General features: G+C 53.9%; 1 protein-coding gene across 1 annotated transcript in view; it reads left to right on the forward strand.

Annotated features, from left to right (window-relative positions):
• The window catches only part of EBF4 (EBF family member 4), a 55,226-nt gene extending 40,775 nt beyond the window's left edge, over positions 1-14,451 (forward strand). Inside the window, exons 8-18 of the mRNA XM_060120169.1 lie at positions 5,655-5,736; positions 6,521-6,638; positions 6,738-6,871; positions 6,964-7,090; positions 8,642-8,730; positions 8,856-8,921; positions 9,019-9,196; positions 9,291-9,479; positions 12,607-12,804; positions 14,054-14,129; positions 14,368-14,451. Of these exons, the coding sequence (XP_059976152.1) occupies positions 5,655-5,736; positions 6,521-6,638; positions 6,738-6,871; positions 6,964-7,090; positions 8,642-8,730; positions 8,856-8,921; positions 9,019-9,196; positions 9,291-9,479; positions 12,607-12,804; positions 14,054-14,124 (1,252 nt within the window). The 3' untranslated portion in view covers positions 14,125-14,129; positions 14,368-14,451. The remainder of the gene's footprint in view (positions 1-5,654; positions 5,737-6,520; positions 6,639-6,737; positions 6,872-6,963; positions 7,091-8,641; positions 8,731-8,855; positions 8,922-9,018; positions 9,197-9,290; positions 9,480-12,606; positions 12,805-14,053; positions 14,130-14,367) is intronic.
• Positions 14,452-16,734: the final 2,283 nt, after the last annotated feature.

The following is a 16,734-nucleotide window of genomic DNA, read 5'->3' on the forward strand; positions in this document are numbered from 1 at the left end:
CACCTGAGAAGTTATGTGCAAGTCACATGTTTGCACTTGAGTCATATTCAGTCCAGCATTTGCTTCTTTGGTATGGAATATTCCATTGACAAGGAAAGTTCATTTTAATTTCATCCTGAGTTGTGTTTGCAGGGAGGAATAAAAAGCATTTATAGAAATGATTAGGAAGGCTAGACTAAGTTCAGGATGTGGCAAGGTAGGTGTGTGGGTGAACTGCTCTTATCTTTCACTTATATCCTAGGCATCAGAGTCGTGATGCATAACTTCCACCTTTTACATGCTTTATTAGCTGGATGACCACTGTTCACAGCTCTTCATCTGGTCTTTTATTTATTGAACTTTTTATTATACAGAACGTTGAACATATAGGCAGAATAGAATAATGAACCACATCTCTCCCTCACTGAATTTCAGCAATGATCAACTCTTGACTCATCTTAAAGTCCTGATCTTTAATCCTGAAAATCCTCTCAGACTGAGAGCAGCTGTCACAATAGCCAAAGGCCCCAACTAGGACCTGAGTCTCTCCTTTGCACCCCTGATGAATTTGTAACCTTGAGGAAATCCCCATGAAATGGCTAATCTGGTCCCTGCACAGCCTGCCTCTCACGGCTGATTTTGAAAGGCTTGCTGCACTGTCCTGCATCGGCAGCCTCGTGGCTGGGGCAGGGTTGGACTCGAAAACCCCACCTACAGGGACTTTTCCATGACTCTTGTCAGTGTCAGTGGTTCATAACGTCCCGAGTTCGTATCCTGACTTTGGCATCTACTGTGACTTTGTAGCTTATCCTTGCTGATCCTTGGTTTTCTCATCAGTAGAGTGGGAACGATTGCAGACCTACACCACACCACCTTGGGATTATGAGAGGATTAAATAAGATAATGCAAGTGGTAGGCTCAGCAGAGTTCCAGGCACTTGATAAGTGCTCAATAGATTAGACTTGGATCACTTAAAAAAATTTTTTTGCATAGTTTTGCATTTTATTTGTAATTCATGCTTATATTTATGGTGGTTTCTTCTAGTAATTCTAATGGCAGCTTCTAGCACTTGACCTTTCTATGAGGCCCAGATGAGGAGTCTGTGCCCCCAGAGAACCATAAGGCCACAATAGGGATGGCACTGGGCACAGGTCATTGCCCCAACCAAGGGGGCATCCTAAAATGCTCACCCTCAGGTCAGCCAATCCTGTGGGCTGTGGCCCATCACAGCCAGGGAAAAGGGGCTTCCCCAGGCTCTCTTCCAGCCCCTAGGTGGTGGGAGGGGAGATGCTCAAAAACACTGGCACTAGGGCTCATCCAGGTTTGGGGGGTGGGGGGTGCTCCGCTGGTGAAAAGCAGGATTTTGCAGGCCCTCAACAAAGTGCACATCCCCTCCTGCCTTAGGTCCCTGTAGGGTGTCCTCCTACAGCTCCCCTTCCCACTGGGTTAACTGACCCTCTCCACTTCCCAGCCTCCACATCTGTCCTCTGCACAGACATGGCTTGAAAGATCTGCTGTCCCTCCTTCCTCTTCCCGACACCATTCTCATCCTTCCCGGACTGCTCTGGGTTCTCCTCCACCCCTCTAAGGGTGTCGCCTAGGTGGTGCCAGCCTGTGGAGAAGTTTCCTGGACTGTCCTCATGTTATTCCCCCACCCTGGCCTTCCAGCTTTCGGGGGCGTGGATGGTGTGTCTGTCTCCCAGTGGTGGGGACAGAAGGGCCCAGAGCCCCCTTTCCAAGGCTGAGGGTAGCCAGGCACTGTTGGGAGGAGTGAGAGGTCTGGGCACTACTTCCGGTTCTCCTAGACCAGAACGGAAATCCCCCAACTCCAGGCCATGTGCTGCAGAATTTCAAGACTAACCTTGGAAGACAGGACCCTTTGGGTGCTAGTCACCCTTTTTAAAGCATAATATTCAAAATGTATGATTATATATTCAAAAAGTATAATTCTCATACAAATTATTACTGAGCGTGTGTTGAGGTTTTCTGTAACTTATTAATGAAGGAACCAGCAGGATGACAAAGCTGGTTCAAAGAAGGCTAAGAGAAACTGATATAGACAGTTGAGGAAAGAGTTGAGAAGAGAGAGAAGGAGGGAGGGAGGGAGAGAAAACAGGATATGTGAAAAATACTTGAATAAGATTGCCAAGTTAGACACAAAGCTAGTTAATGTCCATGGGACAATAAAATTGTAAGCTTTAGGGCTCATTTCTCTACCAAATAGAAGTTATTTATTTCTCCCAGCAAAAATCATTTGCACCTTATCAGTTTTCTGCAAATTAGCACCTAACTTTACAGAGTCTGGCCCCAATTAATAGCAAATATTAGTCAACGTTTTTTCTCCTGGAGAATCAGCTAACTCTTAGGTGGCTTTGTCAACGTAATACTCTGGAACAGCACTGTCCAATATAAATATGATGTAAGCCATTATACATTTGTCATTTAAATTTTTCTAGTAGCCACATTTTAAAAAACAAGATGAAACTGGTAAAATTAATTGTGATCATACATTTTATTTAACCCAAGATATCCAAAATATTATTTCAGCATGTAATCAACACCAAAAAATTACTAATGAGATATTTTTACATTCCTTTTTTCCTAAGTGTTTGAAATTCAGTATGTATTTTACACTTACAGCAATTCAGACTAACCAAATCTCAAGTGCTCAGTGCCACTCGGGGCTGGTGGCTGCCGTATTGGATAGTGCAGCTGTAAAGCAGTGGTTCTCAAACCTCAGGGTGCATCAGAATTACCTGGAGGGCTTATGAAAACACAGATGGCTGAGTCCCATCCCAGGAGTTTCTGATTCAGTGGTCTGCGGTGGGGCCTGAGATTCTGCATTTCCAGCAAGTTCCCAGGTGATGCTGATGCTGCTGGTCTGGACACCACACTTTGAAAACCACTGTTCCAGAATGACTTTGAAAAGACTCACTGTCATCTTTTTGCCTTATTTTCAAGTTGTAGTAGATGATTTTGCTTAACAACCCTGAGACTGGTGGTAGGGCCGCAGGCTGTCTGCAGTGTTAGCATCAGCTTGGCCTCTGATTGGGTGGGTGCCGGCTGGACACAGCCTCGCCGACTACCATCTGGTGGTGGGTGAGATTTCAGCCACCCTTCTCCCACCACTGATGGCATTGACTGTGTGCAGCTCTGAGCTAGAGGCTCAGGGAGAAAGAAAAAGAGGACTGACCCTCAGTATCCCCCACAGAAGGCCCAGGCCTTGTGTGGCTGCTTTTTACTCAACACCACTCTGCAGATAATGCCAACGAGGCTCAGAAACTGAAATCTCCCAGGACGGGCCTGCATAGATGGAGGTACCGGTAGGGCCCTGAGGTTCTCAGGGAGGGGTGGTCTCCAAAGCCTAGAAGGGCCAGAAGAGGTTGGCCAGACAGGAAGTGAGAATTGGTGTGGACCCAAAGGACAGATGCAACCTGTACTGGGAAGGGAGAGGGTGGGAGACCTGCCAGGCAAGGGCTGCAGGAGGGGATGACAAGGAGGCCCCCCCAGGGGGAGCCAGGATCCTACAGAAAACAGCAGCCTGAGGCTTTGGGAGGCTGAGATGAAGACAGGATCGGAAGGGACCTCAGCAAGCATCAATTGCTACTCTCCTGGTTCATGAATAAGGAAGGATCTCAGAGATGTGAAAGGACTTACCCCAGGCCACACAGTGAGGCAGTGCCTGGAAAGCCCTCATCTCCAGCCACATCCCAGGGTTCTGCAGGTTTGGGAGTGGGGTTGGGTACAGAGGGCACGTGTGTGGTGTCTACATGGGTGTGCACTTTTTGGGGTCACATGAGGTGTCTGCACCTCCAAATGCTCTGCAGGGATGTATAGAAGGTCTACACTACATGAAAGTATTCTTTGGGTGGTGTCCACTATGGATGAAAATGCGTGCTGATGTAATGTCTCTATGGAAAGGGAACTAAAAAGCGTTCCCAGAAGGGTGCCCATTGTGTGGGGGAATATGACAGGGGCTGATGGGGTCACAGGCAGGGTGCAAGGGGAGATGCATCTCCAGGAAAGTGACTGCTGCCAGCTCCCAATGAGGGACGGCCCCCTTGGGACACCTCTGTCCAGGAGTGGTGCCCACCCCTCCCAGAACTTGGGGACCTCCTCTTTGGGGACTAAGCTTTCAGAGCTTGTAATAAATCTGATTTCATGTTCGTAGAGTTTGGAGGCAACTCTGATGAGTTAAATGGATGTACATATCTGGAGTTCAAGACCAGGGGGCTGATAAACAGGCAGCTGCTGGAGGAGCTCATAGAGCGGCCCAGGAAGCTGTGCCATGTGCCAGGACCCCCACAGACTTTAGCCCAGCACACTACAGTTTGTAAAGGGCATCTTCCCGGATGCTCACAGAGTCCTGGGGTGAAGGCAGATTACTGATAGTATCCTGAGTTTATGAAGAGGACAAATCCAGAGTATTATCCATGGTTACCTCACGGGGAGGTGGCAGGGCCAAGGCCTCACCATCCGCATCAACTGCCTGGAAGGACTGGAGGATCAAGTTCTCATGTGTTTGTCTAAAAAGCAGTCACATCGCTGCATTTACTGTGCTTTTTTCTAATTACTGTATGTGAAAAAGAAGGTATTCACCGTGTATCTGTACGGTGTGTCTGACAGGTACACCATGTGTATATGATGGCTACACGCTCTGTGTGGTTAGGTTTTTGCTATGTGTAGAAGGGATATAGAATGTGTATGAGGGAGATCTGTTTGCGGGGGATGTGCCGGGGCAGGGAGTCTATTGTGTGTGAGAGGGATTTGTTGTAGGGGGGACCTCTACATACAGTACATTATATTTTACTGTAATGACGGTACAATATTTGCAATGACTATACTCTGGGTAATCATATACAACATAAAAATGGTGCACTAAAGCATATACACATGTTCTTTCTGTGCATATACTATGTAGGATGGGCACACACTGTGCGTGATGGTATAGACTCTGTGTGATTAGCATACCACATGTGTGTGATGAGTCCAACCTGATGTGGAGTACATATCGTGTATGCCTCTGTGAAGGTATACCCTGAGTGTGGTGGGTCTACATTATGATGGCTGTATCTTGTGAGTAGTAGTATATAAGGCATATACAGTGTGGGTATAATGGGTATACTGGGTGTACAGTATAATGGGTATACTGTTGTAAGTAAACATCTTGTGGTTGATAGGTATACTCTAGGGGAAGGATACACTATGTGATATGGATGCACTGTGTGTGTGATGGGCATATACTGTGACAAACATACATGGTGTGGGTTAAGTTTACAGGTAAGTGGGAGTACCTGCTACATATGGTGTATATAATAATTCATGAGTACTAGGTATATATAGTATATATAATGGATGTATTCTCTAGGATGAAATACTGTGTATAGATGTGATGAGTATATACTTTGTGAGATAATTAAGCACTGTGTGATCTGTACACTGTGGAGGTGGGGGATTTTCTGTCTAGGGAAGTTGTCGTTGGGACAGGTCTACTGAATGTGTGACATGTACCCTGTGTGTATGCAGCTTAGGATGGTAATATGGGGTTATGTGCCTCATGTGAGCAGGCAGAGGGGAAGTTACCCTGCTGGGAGAGGGCGTGGCAGGAAGCAGTTGGATCTTCATCTGTTTCTAGAACCCCCAGACCCTTGAGCCCACCGACCACACTGTTTCAGGTTCTTCCTCAAGTTCTTCCTCAAATGCAACCAGAACTGCCTAAAGAATGCGGGGAATCCCCGAGACATGCGCCGCTTCCAGGTGGGTCTGAGGAGAGAGTTCTCCCCTGCAAACCTGCCCTTTCCTGATGGGGCGGCCGGGGAGGCTGTGGCCCTGCCACCCTGAGAAAGGCCCCAGGGGCAGACCCCGGCACACACCAGTGCTTTGGAGCCCGGTGCTTGCTGGGGGTGGGGCAGCTCTGTCTCAACTTAAGCTGGCTGCCAAGGGAGGCTTCATTAGAGCCCCACTTAAGGAGATGCTAATTGTGACATTTTTACATGATTAACAACCCAGCTAATTTGCATAGCATGAAGCAGAGAGCAGCTGCCCTTAGCACATCCCCAACCTGCACACCCCACCCAGTGAAGGGTAGGGGGGAGAAGGAGGTAGCCCCAATTTCCTCCCAAGAGTGGGGGCTCCTGCTGATGGGCTCTCAGGCCGATGTTCCCCCTCCGTCAAAACGCTCACTCCCACTTGCCTAAGACCCATTCCTGCCTTGGAGCGCTAGGGATACAGCCTGTGGTTACATGTGGGTGCAAAAACGGTAGCCACTCTGCCCAAGGAGTCAGAGATTTTTTTTCAGGGCTTTTGATTTTTCTAGCTCCTGGAGGTCAGTTCCCCTGGGCAGCCAGAGATTGTGCATCTGAGGGTGTCACCTAACCCGGTTGGTCCCCCTTCCACCAGCTCAGCTCCAGAGGGGCTGAAGCTCTTCCCCATGCCGGTGACCCTGAACTACAGTATCCAGCCACCGGCCTCACGTTGCCAGTGCCCCCCAGCAGTCCCTTACTGGAAGCCCCAGCCAGGCTGGCCTTGGCTCTCCCCACAGGTGGTGGTATCCACAACGGTGAGCGTGGATGGGCACGTGCTGGCCGTGTCCGACAACATGTTTGTGCACAACAACTCCAAGCATGGCCGCAGGGCGCGCCGCCTGGACCCCTCCGAAGGTCAGGACCCCCAGGCCAGCCCCGGCTGCCGCGGGCCCAGCCAGCCCCAGTCCCCACCTTGGCATGGGCCCCTGACCTGGCTCCTCTCCTGCCTCCCAGCTGCCACCCCCTGCATCAAGGCCATCAGTCCCGGGGAGGGCTGGACCACGGGCGGCGCCACCGTCATTGTCATCGGCGACAACTTCTTCGACGGGTTGCAGGTCGTGTTTGGGAACGTGCTCGTGTGGAGTGAGGTGGGCCGCTCCCGCCGGTCTCCCTCCCAGCCTGGGGCTGGACCCTGCCCTCGCCGGGTCAGAACCCGCAGGCCTCCCCTCTCCCCTCGCAGCTCATCACGCCCCACGCCATACGGGTGCAGACGCCCCCACGGCACATCCCTGGGGTGGTGGAGGTGACCCTGTCCTACAAGTCCAAGCAATTTTGCAAGGGAGCCCCCGGCCGCTTTGTCTACACAGGTAAGGAGTCAGGGGGGTGAAGGGAGGCCCAGGGTTGTGGGATGGAGCCCCACGCCGCACACACCAGCCCTGGTGCAGGAGTCAGCGAATAGCCAGGCCCCCTAAGCCCCTGCTGGCACTCACCCCACATCCCAGGGCACCTCCTCTCCGGACCTTCTTTCCCTGTGCTTCTGTTTCCTTCCCTGGCCTCCACGTCCTCAGACGGACACTCTCTCTGCCTCGGGTATTCTCCAGAGCAACTCCCCCCACCCCCTTCACCTTCTGCACTCCCCAGTGTCTAAAACATCTCCACAGGGACATTTATTTAAAAGATGCCCCCACATAGCTTGCTGCTCCCCAAATCTTTCCGGTTCTCTTGGTTCCCCCAAGCCACCGCAGGCTTCACGTTGCATGCACACGAACACACACACACACACACACACACACACACACACACACCTTGCATGAAGCCAGGGCGAGAAGTTAACATAAGACAGGAGTGTAAGCTACTCCTGAAGATGTGGCTTCATCCCCCTTCCCAGGTCTATCTGACCACTGGCCCGTATCCCCTCCACCTCCACCGTCTGGCACTTTTCCCCATTCCCCCACCCCACCTAACAGACATTCACCAAGCCCTTCAAGGGGCACTGGACACTCAGTAGTGACCCTACTTACTGTCGGGGAGCTCCAGTATAAGAATGAGGGGGGAACACAGGGAACACAGCATGGGGTGGGTAGTGTTACACAATGGAGGAGCTAGTGGCTGTCAGAGAAAACCTCCAGGCACGAGTGTAGACTAAACTGCTAAGCTGGAACCAGAGGGGTGAATGAGGAGGTAGAGATGAGGAGGAAAAGGCATCCCCGGAGAAGGAATAGCAAGTACGAAGACCGGTGAAGGAGCGCCTTACGTTTTAGGGGAAACTAGAGGAAATTCACTAAATCTAGAGTTGGAGGTGGAGAAGGTAGGTAGGGCTTTGAGGCTGGTAAGATAGGTCGGGGCCAGGCTACAGGAGGAGGTGAGGAGGAGGAGGAGGGCTTTGGGAGCCAGGTCAGGAGGCTGCAGCGTCCTCCCCAGAGCCCTGGGTGTGGGGCAGCCCACTCCTGGGACACAGGCAATACCCCTAACGGTCAGGCACCGCTGAGAGTCCACCAGAGCTGTGATACATGAAGACTGTTGGGTTTTTTTTTCTTTTTTTATAATAAATAATTCACTCCTGATAACACCAAATGCAGACAAAACTTTCCAGTCCTGCCCCTAGGAATACTGAAGCTAATATATATACAGTTGCCTTTTTTCTAATCACAAATGGGATCGTATAGTGCATGTGTGTTAATGCCAAGCAGCTGGCACAGGGCCTGGCTCAGTAAACATTTGTTGAATGAATGAGTAAGGAAGGAACGGAGGAAACTTCCCGAGCCTCGCTGACCCGAGTGCCCGGAGTTTTCCGAGAGGCTTGGGCTGGCCTTGGAGGAGGTCTGCAGCAAGGCTCCCGGACTGGTTGCTGGCGGGCTTGGCCCTGCTCTGGCGCCGTGCCGGGAGGGGCGTCCTCCAAACACCGCCCCTCTCCCCAGCCCTGAATGAGCCCACCATTGACTACGGATTCCAGAGGCTACAGAAAGTCATTCCCAGACACCCCGGAGACCCCGAGAGGCTGCCCAAGGTACTCAGAGGGGCAGGGCGGGGAGAAGGGGGTCCGGTGGCCGAGGGGAGAAGAGGCGGCTCCCGGCCCCTCTGCCGCCCACGGGGCCGCCCCCTCCGTCCGGCTGTTTTCCTCTTTGCCCCCAGGAAGTGCTGCTGAAGCGGGCGGCCGACTTGGCGGAGGCCCTGTACGGAGTGCCCGGCGGCAACCAGGTATGGCTCCTCCGCCCGTCTCCCCGCGCCGGGCCCGAGGCTGCCCGCTTCCCGGTGCCCGCGGCTGCCCCGGCCGTGCCCGCTCTTGTCTTCGCAGGAGCTCCTCCTGAAGCGCGCAGCAGACGTGGCCGAGGCTCTGTACAGCGCCCCCCGCGCGCCCGCGCCGCTCGGACCCCTGGCCCCCAGCCACCCGCACCCCGCCGTCGTGGGCATCAACGCCTTCAGCAGCCCGCTGGCCATTGCCGTCGGGGAGGCCACGCCAGGGCCGGAGCCGGGTGCGTCCCGCCTCCCTCGCCCTCCCAGCCGCCGGCGCGGCTCGGACTGCCCTTTCCCTGCCGGCGCGCGCCCCTGACGGCCGCTCTCCCGCAGGCTACGCGCGCAGCTGCGGCAGTGCGTCCCCCCGCGGGTTCGCGCCCAGCCCGGGCTCGCAGCAGAGTGGCTACGGCGGCGGCCTCGGAGCTGGCCTCGGCGGCTACGGGGCGCCGGGCGTGGCCGGCCTCGGTGTGCCCGCGTCCCCCAGCTTCCTCAATGGCTCCACGGCCACATCGCCCTTCGCCAGTGAGTGTCCCCTGCCTCCTGGGGAGGGGGGGAGGGACCAGGCCCCGGGGAGCAGAATGGGGCTCAGCCCAGCTCCATCCTAGCCTATGAGGGGTGGGGGGAGCTCCTGTCACCTGTCGCATGAGCACCGACCCTGGCCTTGCCCTCAGAGGCAAGGGCAGCCCTCTCTGTTCGACCTCTCTCTCTCTGCCTTTGGAGACCCAGCCCTCAACCCCGGCGCCGGGGCACTTCTTGCACTTTTAGTTCTGTTTGCTGACAGCAGTTGTGCACATGGCTCTAGCCTTCCCCTCCTACTGAAACGAGTTTTAACACGGGGACATCCTGCTTAAACCTAGTGGACCGCCAACCTTTCCATCTTATACCAGGACTTCAGGAGGAGGGCTGGTGCCCCCTGCCGGAAGCCTGAGGGAACTCAGGGCCCAAGAAAAGTAGGTTTCCACCTGGCCCCACGCCCCCAGGAGAGGCAGGGGCCTGAGGAGGGAAGACGTGGCTCCCAGCAATCTGGTTGGGCAGAGCAAGAATTCTGTGTAGTCAGACACCTGGATTCACAGTTTGGTTGTCCAAATCAGGAGCTGTCTGACATTCAGCAAGTTACTTCAGTTTCCTCTCTGTAAAACCGGATCAGTACCACCTGTTGCCTAGGGTTGTTCTCAGACCTGAATGTGCCACTGTGCATAAAGGGCCCAGATGCAGTTCAGAAAGAGTGTGTGAATTTGCATCCCAGCACTGGCTGTGGGCATTAACCATCTTCTGTCTGGCTTCTTGGGGTGGGCAGCTCAGAGCTGGGTGGATGGGTGACAGGGCGTTTATGCTTTTACCATGCACTGCCCTCAAGTCGCTCCTTCCAACAGCAAATTCCAGAACAGCCTGTCTGCAGGTTCTTATAGCTTAGCTATTCAGCAGACATGTTTTTAAAGCACCCAGCTTGGGGGATAGCTCCACCCCTGCTCACCTACAAGGAGCCTCCCCCATCAGTTGTAAGAGAGATTGCACCTTGAGTCCTGGGAGACGCTGTTGTGCCAGAGGAATGGGGAAGGCTGGCCAAGAAGGCTTTTCCTGCCATTCCTCCGCCTGTCCCCTGTCCCCTGTCATATGTTTGCTATTGCTGAAGACCAACATATCTGGCACCTGCCTAGCCTTCCTTCCCATGGCCTGCATCCTGAGTACTGCTCTTCTTGGCTGTGGGTTTGAGTCTGGCTCTCTACCTCTGGCCTGGGCTCAATGTCTGGGACCAGAAGCCCCATGTTGCTGGTGTCCACACAGACCATGACCCTCCGGTGTTCCCACCAAGACTCCTGTCTCCCCTTTGCTCAGGCCAGGCTCCACTGCTCCTACTTCCCTTCAGTTCTGGACAGTATTCTTACCACCTCTCTCAGGGTGCCCCCCAGGTCGAAGCTGGTGGAGTTTGGAACACCAGCCCCCCTTCTCCGCCACACACACAGTGCAGTCAGCAGTGGAGGAACCCACTGCCCCAGTGGGCAAAAGCCACCTGGGGTCTTCCCATTCAGCCAGGAGATCAAGAATTCTACAGCTGCTTAAGCCTCACTCCAGCATCAACTGGGGACACCCTGGGCTGGCCTGAGGGTCAGTCCCATCTGGTGGGATTGTCCTGTCCAGTCCCCATCCACTCCCCCTTGTGCACGACGCTTTGTGGTGAAGCTCCAGTGGGCATCATTCTCATTGAGTTTGCCAGGACGTACCTGTAATGACCTCCGGAACTGTCCCTGCCAGAGGCTGTCTGCTCGGACCTCCCCTCTGTCTTCTGCTTCAGCCGCCAGCAGCCCTGGACTGAACCACAACTCCCAGTACTACCCAAGCTACAAAATGCGGCTGTGAGCTCTGGGCCTTTAGAGATACAGTACATTTTCTGGCATTTATTTCAAGCCCTCCACGGAGCTCCATGGGCCTCATCAGCTAGCAGTCAGCATTGTCTTAAAAGGAGATAGTGATCCATGGGGCTGAGTACATTTGGAACAGGGGCAGCTGTTGAAGACATCACTGTTCCAAAGAGGGGGGGTGGGGGATGTTCTGATACCAAAAGCAGCTTTCTCAGGCTGCCGGTTTCTTTCAGGAAACCCCCACCCTCATCCCATTGCCTGCTGCCTGGACAACACTCAAATCACAGTCTTATTGGTCTTTAATAAGAGGCAGGGAATTGTGTTCAGATGTGTTCAGATGAGGTTGTAGAAAGGGGAATCCAGAGATGGCCTGGGCAGGAGCCCCCGGGAGAGGAGGCTGCAAGAAGGAGGGGCAGGCAAAGGCTGTGTGCAGGAGGCTCCCTGGCTATTCCCAGGAGAGCAAGCCACAGCCATGGGGGCTACGGGGTTAGAGAACAGGAAGATCGGAGGATTTGGATCTCTGTACCTTTAAAATTGACCTGCTGGAAGAGGGAGATACAGGAGGCCTCCAGGACCAGGGCTGAAGATGATGAGGACCTGCATTAAGCTGGAAGAGAACAAAGTGTCGGGGGTCGGGGGGAGTGTAATTGGTAAGGGGAACATATTTATGGGGGGAGTAAGGGTTCTTATGTGAGCTGTGATCCTGGACACAGGGGCCTTATAACAAGAGCCTATGTGTACCCCCCAAACTTCGTCCCTGACCACTTGCCCCAGCTCTGCTATGAACCCTGACCTTTGACTCTAACCTTGATGCCCCAGGGCCCATCAATGTTTCTTAGTGTCTCAGAATCCCAGTGGTTTTCAGCAGGAATCCTAACCTGTTCCATTTCTTGCTCATCCCTCATCTTTGCAGGCACCTCTCAGTATCTGGTTTTGTTGGATATTCTGGTTTTGCTTTCATTTTGGGGGTTTTGTTTTTCTGTTTGTTTTTAACCTCCTCTGGCCCTATCATCTCCAACGCTAAGAAAGGGTCTCCAGAACCCCCAAAAGGGCAAGTGCTAGCCCGCAACCCCAGAGGCTCCCAGCCTGCCTCCAGACTCTACCCTGTACTGGTCTCCCCAGGACCCTCACAGCCCCCATTGTGGGCTGAGCCTGGCACCCAGGTCAGCAGCCCACACAGGGCATACTGCTCATGCCAGGGCAGCAACCAAGCTGCTCACTCTGGTGCTGTTTCCCTGTTGTGTCTCCCACCACCTTCCCTGCTGCGCCTGCCCCTCCCCGCCCTGGAGTCATGCCCTCTAGCCCCCCGCTGGCCGCTGCCTCCTCTATGTCCCTCCCGGCGGCTGCCCCCACCACCAGCGTCTTCTCCTTCTCGCCTGTCAACATGATCTCCGCTGTCAAACAGAGGAGTGCTTTCGCCCCCGTGCTGCGCCCACCCAGCTCCCCAGCCCAGGCCTGCCCCAGAGCCCACGGAGAGGGGCTTCCAGGTGAGTGCTCCGTGCTGCCTCGCTGGAACCTGGTAGAGCAGCTGGGCCTGCGCGGCCCACTCCATCCACATCTCACAAGAGCTTCAAGCCAGGTGACAAGTCCTCCCTGGGGGTTGCAGAGGAGGGAGCTCTGCAGGGGTTCAAGGAGGTCCATCTGGACCCCACTTCCCTGGGCCTCATAGCTTGGGACGGTCTTACTCTGGACCATCAAGGAGACAACAATACCAGTTGGAGAAGGTCTGGAAACCACTTCAAGTCCTCATCCAGTTGAGCCCAGAGTAAAGACCCAACATGCAGAGCTGGAAGAACCCCACCATGGGCTGCGTGCCTTTGGCCTGTACCTCCCTATGTCCACTGGAGGATAGCATACACCACTGTGAGAGACCAGGTCACTTGCTGGATGGAGGGGGACTGAACTTAGATAAGGTTTAGCCCAGCTTCACCTTCCCCATTTTACAGATAGGGAATTGAGACCAGGTCACCCCTCCCGTAGCCCATTAGTAAAATGATTGTTATTTGCCATTTATCAATCTCCTCCAAGTCAACATCCAACTTAACAAAGCCTGGGTTCTAACCAGTAGTGTATATAGCAAGTCAAAAAGAGTTGCATCCCTTAGAATAAGATGACTCTTGGGGTGGGCTTGTTAGATGATGCTCTAGGATAATTCAAAGTGGAACAGTTTAGCCTTGTTTCCAAGTTTTGGATAATTTTTCTTAACCTAAGTGTGTCTGGAGCTTAAAATGCAGGGAATAGGAAGGACAGAAGGCCACCAGTTTCTCCTGCAGCAAACCATGGGAAGGGGGTTAGAAAGAGGCAAGGGTGATGGAAGTGATGAATTTCGTGGGGGTGTGGGAGGAAGACATGCTGCTACCGCCGCATTAGGTATCTGTACTCCTGGAGGCTGACCTCTTCCCTTTGCTCTCCTGATACATGGCCGTCTGCTTCCTCACCTTGAGACAGGCCCTCTGAAGGAGACAGGCTGGGAAGAAGAGCCCAGAGTCATGTCTCTTGATTGAAGAAACTAGGGGGGCAAGGGCTTGGGGCTGTACCTCCTAAGAGGTCTGGGGGGCATACCTCACCTAACTGTCTGCAGTGCTGGGCCTAGGCTAGGACTGGGGGGTGGCTGACTACCTTCAAGGCTCTTGATAGCTCTGCCCTCAAAAAGTGCCATATGTCCTGCATGCTGCCCCCAGTCGAGAGGGGCACAGGCTACACATGGCTTATGGCTCCCCTGCTTGGTTACTACAGACCAGCCTTTTGAAGATTCTGACAAGTTCCACTCTCCAGCTCGGGGGCTTCAGGGCCTGGCGTACTCCTAATTATGGTAGGTCTCTGGCTGAGTCTTGCCTCCCTTCCTGACCTTGGATGGGCTCTCTCCAAAAGACTTTAACAGGGATGGGGAGTTGGGGTCCATGTCTCCGTCTCCAGGGCCCACCTAGACAGCTGTCAGGGCCACATAGCCCAGCCCAGTGGCCCAGGCTGAACAAGAGGCAAGAAGTGGCTTCCTGTCGCCTTGCAGCCAGCCTTCCTACAGGACCTTCGTCTTTTCCTCTCCCCACCAGGTCTACAGGTGTTGTCCCCACTGAGCCCGGACTAGTGGTCCCTCCAGGATTCACACCCATGCCCTGGATGGCAGCACAGACAGATACAGGGCCAGGGCTGCAGGCAGACTTCAACCCACAGGCCTGAACAGGGAGAGGCCTTCCTCCCTGTGCTCAAGGGCCCCTCAGTCCCACAGGCTTCTCTCACCTCCCTTGAGGCTGGTTGGAAGCCCCAGCACTGTGCTGATGCTCTTGTTAGGAGAGCATCCCGTGGAGGTGCTGGATGCCTGACCTCACTTGCTGGGTCGGTTCCTCTGGAAGAGATGGACCTTGCGCAGACCAAGGGCATCTGGTGACAGGAGCATGGGATGGGGAGTATAAGGAGCTCAGGGAGAGTGGCCTGGGAAGGTTTTTTTTGCGTCTGACCCATCTCAACCATCCCGGCATCCCAGCTACTCTCCAGGACAAGGGGTGGTGCCCAGCAGCCTCAGGAGGCCTGCCTAGGCTCCCATGGAGCTTCTGACAGCCACTTGATTCTGTGGCTGCCCCACTCCCTTTGAGTCCTGAGCACTCACGCTTGCCACATCATGAACCCCAGTGGGGGCTTTGGGCATGAAGGGTGCAGAAGAGGAGGTGCCAGGCCCCCTGGTTGTGGATCTTGCCCTCAATGGATGTCTCGTGGACTCTGGCCCCACACACAGATGACTCTGGCTGGCCCCATAGAACCATGGAACGGGTCCAGCTGCCCCTGGTCTCATACTCTCTCTGCTGAGGTTGGAGAAAACAATAAACACAGGTGCAGGTGGCCACCCAGCCTCTCTTGTCTGCTTCCTTGGTGTGGGTCTGCTTTTCTCAGCAGCTCTGCAACTCTAAACCATGCCCCTGGGCAGCCTTCTTATACCTTGGACTTTTTCAACAGCATCAGAGTTCAGCTGAGCAAGTATTCCCTGCCCCATATCTGCTCTTGGGTACTGAGTTGGGGGGTTTGGGGAGGGGTGGGAAGGCCCAGGACACGGGCTCAGCCCTGAGAGCTCTGGCTGGGAGCCCATTCTGGACACTGAGGAGTCAGTCCCCCAGCTGTCTAAGCAGGACCAAAGTTGGGGGTGTCAGGACATTGCTGGGAACCAGAACAGAGCCAACTAAATACCACCCAGATGTACAGAGGCACAGAAGTGAAATCCTTCCTGACTGGAGGCTACTGGGTGGGGCAAATTTTGGCTCCTAGGATTACCTGATTAAGTGACACCCCAAACCTCCTCCCTCCTTCCCAGGCCTAGACACTTTCCAGCTCTCCTGTCTCAGAGTTTGGGAGGATGGGTGGTAGAAAGGCAAGATTCCCAGGCTCATCTACCCAGCTTCTAGGATGAATCCCAGTTGTCCCCCTGAAACATGTTCCCTAGACCCCAAAGGTCTAGCTTTCTGACACTGGAAGCCACTTTTTTGATGCACTGTCCAGAGATCCCAGGGTCCAACTCCAGGCCTCAAGCTTCCTTTTCTCTCCTCCCGACAGCAGTCCTTCGCTCTGGCCTCTGGAAACCTGTCCTTCCCCAACCTATGAGCCCATGCCTTACAGCCCTCTGGACAAATAATACTTGCCAAGGCAGATAGGCTGGCCCTGTCCTTTAGAGGCCTCCACTTTCTTCTCTTGTGTTCCTGCCAATACCTGGGATTCATCTCACTGGGGCCCATGATGAGATACCCTCCTACCTAAGAATCCTGCTTTATTCTCAGTGCTCGCCTGGCCTCCCCTCAGTTCCTGCCTTCAGCCTGTGTTGCAGAGCCCCAAAGCCTGCCAGCCATGCCCTGCTCCATTCAGGCTCCGAGCAGTTTCCACGGTCCAGGGCCCTCCCAGGTTGATCACCTGCTGAGCGCTAATCTGTACCAGATGCAGGTTATTACCGGTTCCTGGAATGGGTCAGGTGCCGTGGTTGGCATAAATAAGATGTGATATTTGTCCTCGTAGATCTCACAACTGTCCTCAAGCCACCATCTGAGTCAACACTGCCCACTCCTGGGAATTCCCTGGTGGTCCAGTGGTTAGGACTCTGTACCTCCCCTGCCAGGGGTCCCGGTTTAGGGAACTAAGATCCCGCAAGCAGCACAATGCGGCAGGTTAGAGAGAGAGAGAGAGGTAGATTGGTAGATAAATACTGCCCACTCCCTCATCCACAGCAGGCAGAGCTCATCACTATGATGTTTGCTCTGGACTGAATTGTGTCCTCTCAAAATTCATACATGGAGCCCAAACCCCTCTGCCTTTGTGGCTATATTTGGAGACAGGGCCTTTAAGGAGGTGATTAAGGTTAAATAGGCCATAAGAGTGGGGCCCTAATCTGATAGAACTGTGTCCTTGTATGAAGAGGAAGAGACTCCAGAGCTCTCTGTCCA

Source organism: Mesoplodon densirostris, chromosome 16 (assembly GCF_025265405.1).
Source record: "Mesoplodon densirostris isolate mMesDen1 chromosome 16, mMesDen1 primary haplotype, whole genome shotgun sequence".
In the NCBI taxonomy this organism is placed as follows: Eukaryota; Metazoa; Chordata; class Mammalia; order Artiodactyla; family Ziphiidae; genus Mesoplodon; species Mesoplodon densirostris.